This window comes from Danio rerio, chromosome 11, assembly GCF_049306965.1.
Source record: "Danio rerio strain Tuebingen ecotype United States chromosome 11, GRCz12tu, whole genome shotgun sequence".
NCBI classification, from domain to species: domain Eukaryota; kingdom Metazoa; phylum Chordata; class Actinopteri; order Cypriniformes; family Danionidae; genus Danio; species Danio rerio.
Window position 1 is genome coordinate 13,827,476 of NC_133186.1, and position 12,057 is coordinate 13,839,532.

At 35.7% G+C, this 12,057-nt stretch overlaps 1 protein-coding gene across 15 annotated transcripts in view; it reads right to left on the reverse strand.

Moving 5' to 3' along the window:
* mast3b (microtubule associated serine/threonine kinase 3b) overlaps positions 1–12,057 on the reverse strand; it is a 74,391-nt gene that overhangs the window by 48,061 nt on the left and 14,273 nt on the right. For 9 of the 15 annotated variants that reach the window (XR_012387074.1, XM_073916550.1, XM_068224300.2 and 6 more), the window contains 6 exons: positions 10,569–10,644; positions 10,337–10,357; positions 4,517–4,595; positions 2,766–2,923; positions 599–674; positions 297–506 (listed from right to left, as the gene is read on the reverse strand). Coding sequence is in view for 14 of the 15 variants with exons in the window: in XM_073916550.1 (XP_073772651.1) it covers positions 297–506; positions 599–674; positions 2,766–2,923; positions 4,517–4,595; positions 10,337–10,357; positions 10,569–10,644 (620 nt within the window). In the remaining variant the exon portion in view is untranslated. The remainder of the gene's footprint in view (positions 1–296; positions 507–598; positions 675–2,765; positions 2,924–4,516; positions 4,596–10,336; positions 10,358–10,568; positions 10,645–12,057) is intronic. The other 6 variants (XM_073916546.1, XM_005155958.6, XM_073916549.1 and 3 more) reach the window with 1 other exon arrangement.

Sequence of the window (12,057 nt, forward strand, 5' to 3'; positions counted from 1 at the left end):
TCTTCTATAATTCTTCTATATTCAACCACTATAATATCATTTACTTTCAGTTTTCTGTACACAGGTTGCAGGCATACAGATGCCACATTAGAGAATGTGATCTATCAACCAGGCCACATCTCCACCATCAACAATGAGACTCATACTGAAACAATTGTCATTCTGCACATGATTTGACACAGCTCAAAACATTAGGTGCAAACATATATATATATATATATATATATATATATATATATATATATATATATATATATATATATATATATATATATATACTTTAATCCCGATCTCACCTCATGCAGCATTTTTTCCAGTTTATCTTGCAGCTCTATGAAGTACAGAGATGTAATCAGGCCCTTCTGGGATTTATCCAGACAGTCCCTTGCCAACTCCACCAACTGGTGCTGGATGAATCCCAGGACTCCATCTCCCAGCGGCAGGGTGCTGTCTGGAGAAAAGTGCCTGATGATGTCCAGCAAACGCTCCTCCATCTGAGCGGTGGCCTGCACAACGTGGATAGAATTTAGCAGCTTAGATATGTAGAGTATGTACACGCATACTAAGAATATATTTAAATATGTTTGGTGCTCCATACCTTTGGAAAGCGTTCCTTATAGACATGATTCATCATTATAATTTCATTATCAAATGAGCCACCAGTTCGTCCAGGGCTAAAACAAGAGGAAGAACTGATAAAAAAATCTCCATCAATTAAAGGTTTAAAATTTAACATTGCAACTAAATTCCTTTGTTTCAAAAAGCAAGTGAGAGGTGTTGTGTGCGAGTACTGTTAGAGGCGTAAAGCATTGTGGGTGGACATTTAAACTTCTAAATCCTGCAGGGATGTGAGCTAAAGGTGAGGCTTTGCATTGCAGCTTTAGTGAAACCAATAGACTATAGCCAAGTTCAGAATGGCTATCAGTCTTTTTTTTTTTTTTAAACATTAAAATCTACAATTAGTTACTATTCCAGACTCGTCCTTTTAAATGCAAACTGGCCGAAGGCAATTTCAAAACCCAGTGTTCAATTACACCATAGTGAAATGTGTCTCTTCAGTGACTCAGCCTCAGGGGAGACTCTTTTGCTAAACAAAAAAGGCTCCTTTTGTTTTGTTTTGATGGGGAGAGCCTGGATATTCCTATTAGTCAGGAGTCCACTCATCTGACAGCCAGTCTGGCAACAACTAGCACTGAACGAGATGGTTCAACAAAAAAAAGAAGATTCTGTCATTGTTTACTCATCCCAAACCTCATTCTAAACCCATATGGTTGACTTTCTGGTCACTCCTTTCTGAACATTGCACAAGAGATACAAAAACATTTGGTAACACTTTTGTTTAAGCCACAAGTCACGGTATTGACAAACCATTAACTAACACTACTAGCTTAACAAACTACTAATTAGTGGTTTATAAATCATGAGTAAGGTTGGGTTTAGGTTTTGAGTAGGATTAGGGTTGCTGAAGATCATACTTTAACTACTAATGAACAGTTTATATATTAATATAATGCAGGTAATAAGCAATAGTTAATAGCATAATCTTAAGTTACCCAACATTTTTCTTAGGGATAGACAACAATTAATCAGTAATCTTTTAAAACATGTCAAGTTAAAGGGATAGTTCATGCGACAATTAAAATTTAGATTTTCTTATGAACACGATAGACATGCAACCCAAATTGTTGATCGTTCACAATGACTAACACATTAAGAAAAAAAAAAACTGTATTTCAACTTTCAACTGTATTTCAACACTTTTGTGACACCAACATTATTCAAAATATCTTCTTTGGTGTTCAGCAGAAGAAAAGAAACTCATGCAAATTTAGATAATAGGAAAAGCAAATCCTATGGAAGTCAAAGTGAATATTTCCTTTTGTGTTCAACAGAAGAAAGAAGGTCAAACAGATTTGGAACAAGTGAAGAAAGAGTAAACAGTGTCAGATTATTAATTTTGGGTTAAATTATTTTTTGGGGGGGCATCCTTTTAATATTTCTCATCACCAACCATGCTACAAGGAATTAGGCTAGCCTAGATTTCAGTAAATAACTTTCTAAGTTTCTAAATAAATTTCTGGTTATCACAAAAAGGTCTTGCTCATTAGAAATAGATGGAAAAGTGTTTGAAACAACATGGAAGTGTGTAAACCAAAGGACAGAAGCAATAGGTGAAATTATCCCTTTAAGATCATTTTTTAAATTTGACTATAACCATTACAGTCACTTTGTATATACATACACACAGACACGCACATTTTTTCAATTCTTATTATCAATAACTCTATAAACAATATATCATAGCTTGAAAGAAATATCAAAGTCATAAATGAAAGTAAAGACCCAATTTCCCCCATGAACAGCACAGTTCTGTCAGAGAATGTGTAACTACTTTGTCACATGCGCTTCATGCTGATATAAAACTTGAATTGAATTTATTTTATTTAACAGGGACAATGCTCATTAATCAACAGTAAAACTGTAAATAAGCCAGAGTCAGCCACAAGGGCTAATTTTCATCTGTTGCCCCCTGCCAGATTTTAAAAGGCAACCTAAATAAAAAAACACGTCATTACACACGCAAAAACAGTAAAGTTACATATGACAAAAAGAGATAAAAACATGCAAGTAAGAATTTCCTAAAACTCAGGGTCATACCATGAAATGTGTGATAAATAATTAAAGCGTAATAACAACACTACTACAATCCAAACAATGGCATAATATCATACAATAAACACAACTGATTCGTGTTTTTTGTTTACCTAAGGCTACGTGACCGGGGTCTTATAAACGTGGAGGGTCGTCCATCTTCATCAGTCATGCTCTCCGAACTTCGGAAGTGTTTGAACAGGAAATGAAGCTCGTCCTGTGTGGGCTGGTATGGAAGCTGGTGGAGTCGTTCTTGAGATGAGGAAGATGACTGCAAAACAACATAAAATAAGAGCATTAATCCATATTCACAAGGATTAATAAACAACAGTCTAATTTGTTTTAGAAAACTACTATTAAAGTCTGCGTTAACTGGAAGTTGCTGAGACTTTCATTTTAGTATGTTAATGTGCTTCCAACTGCAATGGAATATTGAGTAGGAGACGAGGCTTTCTTTTTGCACACCATTCCCTCATAGCAAAGAGACATGGTCAAGAAAATTGTGGCTGAAGCCACCACTACAAAAAAAGAACACCACAACAAAAGTGGAAGCAAATTGTCATATTTTGATTGACGATTACAAAAAAAAACTAATTGTTCAGGCAACACAGTGGCGCAGTGGGTACTGCTGTTGCCTCACAGCACGAAGGTCACTGGTTCGAGCCTCTGCTGGGTCAGTTGGTGTTTCTGTGTGGAGTTTGCATATTCTCCCTGCGTTCGCGCGGGTTTCCTCCAGGTGCTCTGGTTTCCCCCACAAGTCCAAAGACATGCGGTACAGGTGAATTGGGTAGGCTTAATTGTTTGTAGTGTACACGATAAGAAAATGAATGATTGTTCACCTAAAGAGTAACCGTACGTTCACACCGAAAGCGGCGAGAGCGTCCAAGGTCGCTCTGGCCGCCCTGGCGACAACGCTCTCTGCCTTCAGCTCCTGCGGCGAGAGCATCAAAACTCGCTACATTGATCTCGTATTTAAAGGAGCCGTTGCAGCATATCAGTTACATTCCTGCATAAAACATGTTTCTAGCGTTAAAATGTTGCGCACTTCTTATCAAATTCATACAACAATGGAAGATCAAGTTGCTTGTGGTGTGGCTTTGCTCTATTTATCCAATATGTGTCCATATGTCTGAAATATCCTGAAGCAGCAGTACTGTTTTGTACTGTCACATCGCGTGAGATTCCCGCTTTAAGATAAATTTATATAACATTAATGAACATCAGTAAGTCGCCAGTAACTTATTTAATGCATGTTCCTGTAGGAAAAAATTAGAAATAATTGGAAATGCGGCGACCGCAATAATCAAACCCTTGGGAACAACTGTGGTCGGAACCAAAGTTCACAGGTCTGTGTTCTCTGAACTGCTATCAAGCGATGGACGTCTTCATTCTGATTGCCTGCCGCTGAACCGCGTCATAGCTCATTACCATAAAGTTGACTTCATTTCAACTCTCCTCGACGCTCACGCCGGCGAAGACGCGCCGCGCTGCTCCTCGCCGCCGGCTCTCATTGAAAATTAATGACTTCCGGCTACTTTGACGCTGTCGCCGCTTTCGGTGTGAACGTACGGTAAGAATGTGCGCTATCAAAATAAAAATTGTACGTTTCCATTTTACACAGACTTTAAAAAAATAAGTTTATGAATTAAAAAATATGAGAATATTTCACACAGCTGATTAATTCAGAAGAAATACTCCATCTTACAGTGTTTTTATTATTAAAGAGCTTTAAATTAAACAATTGAAAAATATTTGAAAAATCTTTCATAATTTATGCTTCGACTTGTCATTACTGTTTATTTTATTGTCATGGATCAGAACAGTTTTGTAAGAAGGAATTGTTGATTCATACTGAGGCACATACTGAGACTGTTGAGCTGGGAGGATTGGTCCCGTAACCTGAGGATGGAAGCGAAGCCAGAGACCATCGTCTCCCTTCCGCTCTAAAAAAGAAAACGCAGATCACTTTAGAAGTCAGTATGATGCCATGTCACTCAAACCTGTATGTGGCCACTTAGTCGAGTAGGGCATGTCTGTGGACTGCAAGACAGGGGCATAACAGGGGCAGCGTAACTTGCAGTAGAAACTTAACTTGAAGTTATGAAGACCCAGATGTCAAAACTATGTTGTCTACAAGATGGCGCTGTTAATAACATCTACACCTACCACAACCCTAAACCCAACCATCATATGTATTAACGTCTATACCTACACCAGACCTAAACTGAACAATCATAATTATTATCGTCTACACCTACCCCAACCTTAAACCCAACCATCATAATAATTAACGTCTACACCTACCACAACTTTTAACCCAACCATCTTAATAATTAATGTCTACATCTACCCAAACCATCAGTTATTAACATCTATGCCTAGCCCAACTCTAAAGCCAACCATCATAGTTATTAACGTTTACACCTACCACAACACTAAACCCAACCATCATAGTAAATAATGTCTACACCTACACCAAATCCAACCATCATAGTTATTAATGTCTACACTTACTAGGGATGCTTATTTCGGTTAGTTTTGCTAACCGACAACCGCCGCTCATTAATCGGTTATTAACGGTTAACTGGTCAGATTACTATTAATTTTATATTAAACAAATTGACGTGACTACTTTATGTCCAACAAATTAAATATTGCATTTTAAAATACTGATTTATTTTTATATGCTAGCATATTAATAACAGAACACAACAACAGAGCATTTTCACGCACCTGCAGTGTTTAACACAGAAGAACAGAATAAACTAAATAAAATAAATAGGACTGCCCTAAATTATTTACACTTAAATAATTAATTTATATTACAAAACGAAAATACTGACTGATTCTTTTTAATAACCGGCATAGGCTGTTTTTTCCAATCATATGTTTTTTTTTCTTCCGTCAAATAAAAATAGCTGACTTCCTCAAATTGCCCGCTCCACGGAAAATATGCATTTATTTAATGCCCCACTGTTATTATAATCACAAAACCTTTTACATTTTTAATAGAAATCATTATTTTAAAGAATATGTCCTGATATATGGTTTCCTTTCTCTCCCTCGCGGTTCAAGTGCGCGCTGCGTGATGAAAAGACAACAACAACACGCGCACATGTTGACTTTTTGTAAACAGTTTTGTTGTTTAAATATGATATTGCATTAATTTGCATACTTGCTTTATAAGCTGTAAAATAAAAGGTAAAGCCTATTTGTTGCGTTTATGACGCCGATCCAGGTCAACATCAGCGCTTTTTTTGGCATCAACACGTCTGTTTCAAACAGCAATATTCTTCTTCCATTTTGCTTCTTTGGCAAATGTGTCTGTAGCCACGGGTTATACGTTATCGTCCCGCAAAGTTAAGTATGTCTTGCAGTTAAACAAGTGGCCGACCACAGCTAACGTGCTTTTTTTCATTCCAAAAACGCGAGGCGCACCTCACTGCCTTTATGTTGACAAGGAAAAAAGAAGAGAAGAAGCGCGGTCCTCTTATGAAACGACTGAATCAGCTGGGTATCAATTGTGCAAAAGTGTTGCTGTCTATGTTGTTACAATTGTAATATTTAATAATATTGTGATATTCAGGATTTGTACATTCATACAGCTCTGGATAACTTAAAACAGTGATTAGACCTTCAGAGCGGCATTAATACGTCCTGAAGTAAAGCGAAATGGCTATAAACTCCAACAAGATAGAGTGATTACAGAGATATACAGAGTCATACTTTATCTTTAAATAAAGTATAACTATAGAAACTGTGTTCATCTTAACTGAAAGCTTCTGCGTGTTTGCTGGGCTCACGCATCGCGCACCTGTCAGTCAGTCAGCCAGCACGTAACGCCAAAGGATTAAACAGATAGCGCACAGCACTATACGGTTACAAAAACGTTTGCGCTGTTATAATCCACTTACCTTTTAATATGTTTTGGTGCGATTATAATCCGCTATTAAAAACAACAACAACAATAACTGAGTGTTTTGAATGGGTAGAGTAGCCGTGGCTAAACTAAACCCAACCATTATAGTAAATAATGTCTACACCTACCCCTACACTAAATCCAATCATGACAATTATTAACATCTGCACCTACCCCAACACTAAACCCTACCATCATTGTAAATATCTACTACAACCTTTATACTAAATCCAATCATGACAGTTACTAACGTCTACACCTACCAACACTAAACCAAACCATCATAGTAATAAAAGTCTACACTTATCCCTACACTAAATCCAATCATCACAGTTATTAGGGTCAATATCACCATAGAGTGCCTTTGACAGATGAAAATTTCTTAAAGACAGTGTTCAAGTTTTTTGTTAAACCACATATTTATTCTTTTAAGAAGACTTTAAACTTCAACAATTGCTGGTTGGTCCAGCTCCCGGACCTTTAATAAAACAATTATAAGCAAAAACATTTGGACCAACTTACAAAATATGTCCACCCTGTCAGGGACGAATGGATACAGAAAGCAAATATTTCTGACAGTGTTATCATTCTAAAAAAATACACCTTTGCAACATATTTCTGTCCCTTTTCTTATATATATATTTTTTATATTAGAAAGAACTTCAAAAACTTTGGAAATAACAAAAAACTATGTTCTGCTATCAGAGCTTTGCCCGAGTTACATACCATTTAAAGTAAAAAATAATATAGGAAACATATCTGACCAGAATTTATCCAAAACCAAATTATCCTTAAATGTTCCTAAAAGAACAAATGCTAAAGATTGTCATTTGTATAAAGACATTTTATTTTTTTCAGTTAAAGTGCATATGACAGGGTGGACAATGACATATGACGGGGTGGACGGTAACATGACAGGGAGGACAACTGAAGGAAGAGAGACTGAAGTGCCAATAATAACACACTTAAACAGAGTCATAAAAGAACAGATGTATACTGTGCACTTTTGTCTTAACAAATTCCATATCCCTGGCTTTGATTCCATATCCCTGGCTTCAAGAACATGCTCTGGGATGACGAACAGCTCAAACAATGTTTTAACGTTACTACATTTCAGTTTAACCATTAAAATCACAAAATACTAATATGTGTGATGGTTTTAAGTTTTATCTCCAGCTGTTGAATCTTCTTTTTTAGTTTTCTTGTTAATCTTCTCCGAATGTTTTGTCCTTGATGCTTTTGTCTGTGAAAACAAAAAACTTTATTACACTCCCCCTAAAAGTTTTACTTCAAAACCAGTTAAGATAGTTAATATAAATCTCTAAAATGCACACTCAGTCTCTCTCCATATACGCACACATACACAGACACACAGGGAAAATTTTGAGTGTCCTTATGTGTGTGTGTGTGTGTGTGTGTGTGTGTGTGTGTGTGTGTGAGAGAGAGAGAGTTTGTGAGCCTGCATGTGCACACGCTTCTGTGTTTGCGTGCGTATTAGAGAGAGACTCAGTCAAGACATACTCTACATACAAGTAATATCTCAAAATACTTTTAACCAGCTTAAGTATATCCCTAAATGTCTACTATAGATTCCAACCTGGATGGCCCTGGTTCATGCTGAGCTTCAGGAGAGATGGGTGGTGTATCTGACACAAGCAAAGCATTGTCTTTTAGCCTTCCTCCATCTCTTTCTCTTTTCTCTCCTCTCATGCTCACTTATTTCACTGACACTCATCTTCTTTCGAGTCTGCCTGTCTCTTTGCCACCTGGCTCTCTCTCCCTCAAGATACTGCTTTCTTCTGTCTGGATCTGCATCTCGACGCTCTCTGTAACGCCTTGCTATCTCAGCTCCATTAAGTCCCATACTTCTCAAAAAAAATTTTAATTTTATTAGCACACAATAAATACAGTAAAATATGTTTTCACAATTAGTTATATTGTTTCTAAATTGTCATTAAATGTGATACGTAGTCTAATGTTACCCATCTCAGCGGTTGATGTCCACCCTGTCATAACAGCCTTGATGACAGGGTGGACAATGACAGGGTGGACAATTTTAGCTAATCTGCTTTTATTAAGCACATGGTGGGACACTAGCAATCATAACAAGCTAACTTGAAGGTGACTTTTAAGTATTTTGACAAATATACCTAAACATTTGGCGAAAAAAATATTTACTTTTCAGATGTTCACGCCAACAGGGTGGACATGTTATGCGTGACCACATCAAACCATGAACACATAATGATGATAAAAATGAAAAATAAGACGAAGTACTTACTCTTCTTGATGCTGTTGGTTTGATCTCATTTCAAATATGTCAACCTTCTGGTGATGATGTCACTGATTGCATCATATTAGTAATTAAAGGGCCAAGTGACCCATAATGACAGGGTGGACATTAAATTCAGGGACGTATATGAAATTGAAGATATTTTTGTAAAAATACAAATAAAATGGCAAAAAAACTTTTTTATTTGCTATAAACTTATGGCAACAATAAAGGAAAAGTGAAATTTGTTTGATTATGTGTTTTTTTATTATTATTAGGCTTGGTTGATGTCTGCTGTCCAGCATAAGGGACACAAGAGAAGGGCAGTGATGCATTAGAAGAAAGTGGAATAAAATAAAGAAAACCAATTTAAATGCAGATACTATTGTACAAAAGTGTATTAAAGTACTTATGCATTACTTGTATCCAACCAGAATAGTATTATTACACAAAATGGCCGAAATAACTCCATGATTGTAATGGGGACAACAAAGGGCACTTTATAGTGATATTGACCCATTAACGTCTGCACCTACCCAACACTAAACCATTATAGTTATTAACGTCTACACCTACCCCAACCCTTATCCCAACCTTCATAATTATTAACGTCTACACCTACCCCAACCCTAATTCAAAACATCATAGTTATTAACTTCTACACCTACCCCAACCATCATAATTATAAATGTCTACATTAACGTCTACACCTAACACAACCCTTAACCCAACCATCATAATTATTAACGTCTACGCCTACTTTAAGCACGTACAACCACAAGTTAACAAGGCTTTAATACTTGACGCATTCACTATTATTTGCAACCACAGAGGGTGACGCCAATTAAGCGAACTGTCATGACAATATAGATAAAGTCAGCAAGTTGCTAAATTAATGAATGTAATAATATATTAAATAAACAGGTTACGGATGAATTTGGACAAAACGTATGAAAACATTTGCTGAAAAAGTACTTCTGCCATCTTTCTAACAACATCTCGTTGTGACATCCCGCACGTTTAAATGGGATCTCGATAACTGCAAGTTACACCTCTACTACAAGGCACACCCCTTCATGCTACGCCCCTGTCTTGCAGTCCACAAAACTTTGCTAATGGGAAATAGCATTTTTATATATATTATATAGTCTGTTGGGTAGCCTTTAAAGTTTTTCAGACATACACATTCACTTAAAAAAAAAAAAAAAAAAAAGTTTATATTAACAGGATGACAAAAGTAAAAAATTGACACATGGGATAGCAATTAAAGTCATTTCTATATTTATATAAAACATTTCAATATGTCCTTTAAATATTTGATAGAAATTTAACATTTAACAAATTTACAAATACATCCTTAATTGAAAATAACATATGGAAAGACACGGTGACCAAAAAAAAATCAGGTATCATACATAATACACTTAATCACAAAAAATACGTAAGGTGGGTGAGGTTTGGTCAGGTCATAGCGTGAAAAAGAGATTGGCTACCTGTCAGCTCGAGCCAGGTGGCTGAGAGGAAATAAAGAGGGATGAGGAGAGAGAAAATAGGCGACACACTTAGTGAGTTCTATATAGAAAGATCTACAAGAGAATATATGAGTCCACTTTATCTAATATGAGCCTACTTAAGAGTTGACATTGTGGTAAATGCTGATGAATATCAAGAATGCTGATCTGACATCTATTTAATGAGCAAAGAAAAATAAGAGCATTTGTCTACCTGCGGGCGAAAGGGAAGTTGAGAGAGCAAATAGCAGTGGACACATTTCGTGGGCTGTCCAGAGGGCTGCTGGCAGCTGGAAGGGGAACAAGAGGAAATTTCAACAGAGCACATATTGTTACATAAGCCACAGGGTTTAGAAGACGTCAGATGACCTGAGACTTTTCACAAATCACACAGTTTAGGATACTTATCTCCTTTTGGAACAATAATATGTGTCTGAATCACTGTCTATAATGTTTAAAGGTGACGTAGCATCGTTGTTTTTTTTATGTTTTAAGACATTTACTGTCAGCTTAAAATGCAGAGACAATTATGAGTAACTCAATCTTAGGATGACTTCTCAAAAAATTATTTAACCCTGTGGTGCAAAACTTCTATAACAAACATGACATGCCAAAATTGGCTCCACAAATACGTGTTTTAGAAGTTAGAAGAAAGAAAGAAAGATGCTGATTAACTATACTTAATGAATTTAATGAAGTTAAATATGTAGTTCACTCCGATTCGTGGATTGTAAATGATTGCAGACAAAGAAAATAGAAATGTGAATAAATAAAAAATAAATCAATAAATAAAACTATGGGGTAATTGTACTTAAATTAAAGGTAGATTTGTAATTAACTCTGATTTGTGTGAATTGTTTAGCAGATCTGCAAGCAAATCTCTCAGTTCATTTGTTAGATGTGCAATATTTAAGAAAAATGCAATATCTGATAGCATGATTGCTAAAACAATATTCAGTGTCATATTTTTGAAAATGATGAAACTGACAGATATTTATTTCAGGCAAAAAAAGGCATTGCAACATTTTAAAGAGAACAGTCATGTTTTACTGTTGCATAAAACAAATCAGACAATTTAACGATGCAAAAAAACAAAAAAGTTGCATCAACTTGAAAACATCAAGACCAATCAGGTAAACAAAAACACTTGAGGCAGTCCACTTTCATTCATATTGAAATTATTGCATATATATATATATATATATATATATATATATATATATATATATATATATTAGAAAGGCACGTTAACATGTAACTACACAGCCTGTAGTGCTAAAAAGTCATTCATAGGGTGAGCTAAAAGCAGGCACACATCACTCATTTATTGCAAACGATTGCGATATGTATATGCGATATTTCAACAATCGCTTTTAAGGCAGCATGATATTGAAAAATAATATGACATTGCGATATAGATTTCTTTTTCTGCAAAATTTATTGCAATATAATTTTGCCAGATAGCTTAAATAGCTCTATTTGGAAAGAATTCATTCATTTAGAACTATCTAGGATTATTCTCATGGTGTGAATAATGCATGAAATATAATAAACATAGCTAAAATCATAGAAAATTACAATATAGCAGAAATAAAAGTGAGACATGCAAGCTTCATGGTTGGATTCTAACTATTCAGGTACAAAAAATGTAATAATCAAATGTAAAATAACACTGTACCATCCTCATTGTATGAATAACCACA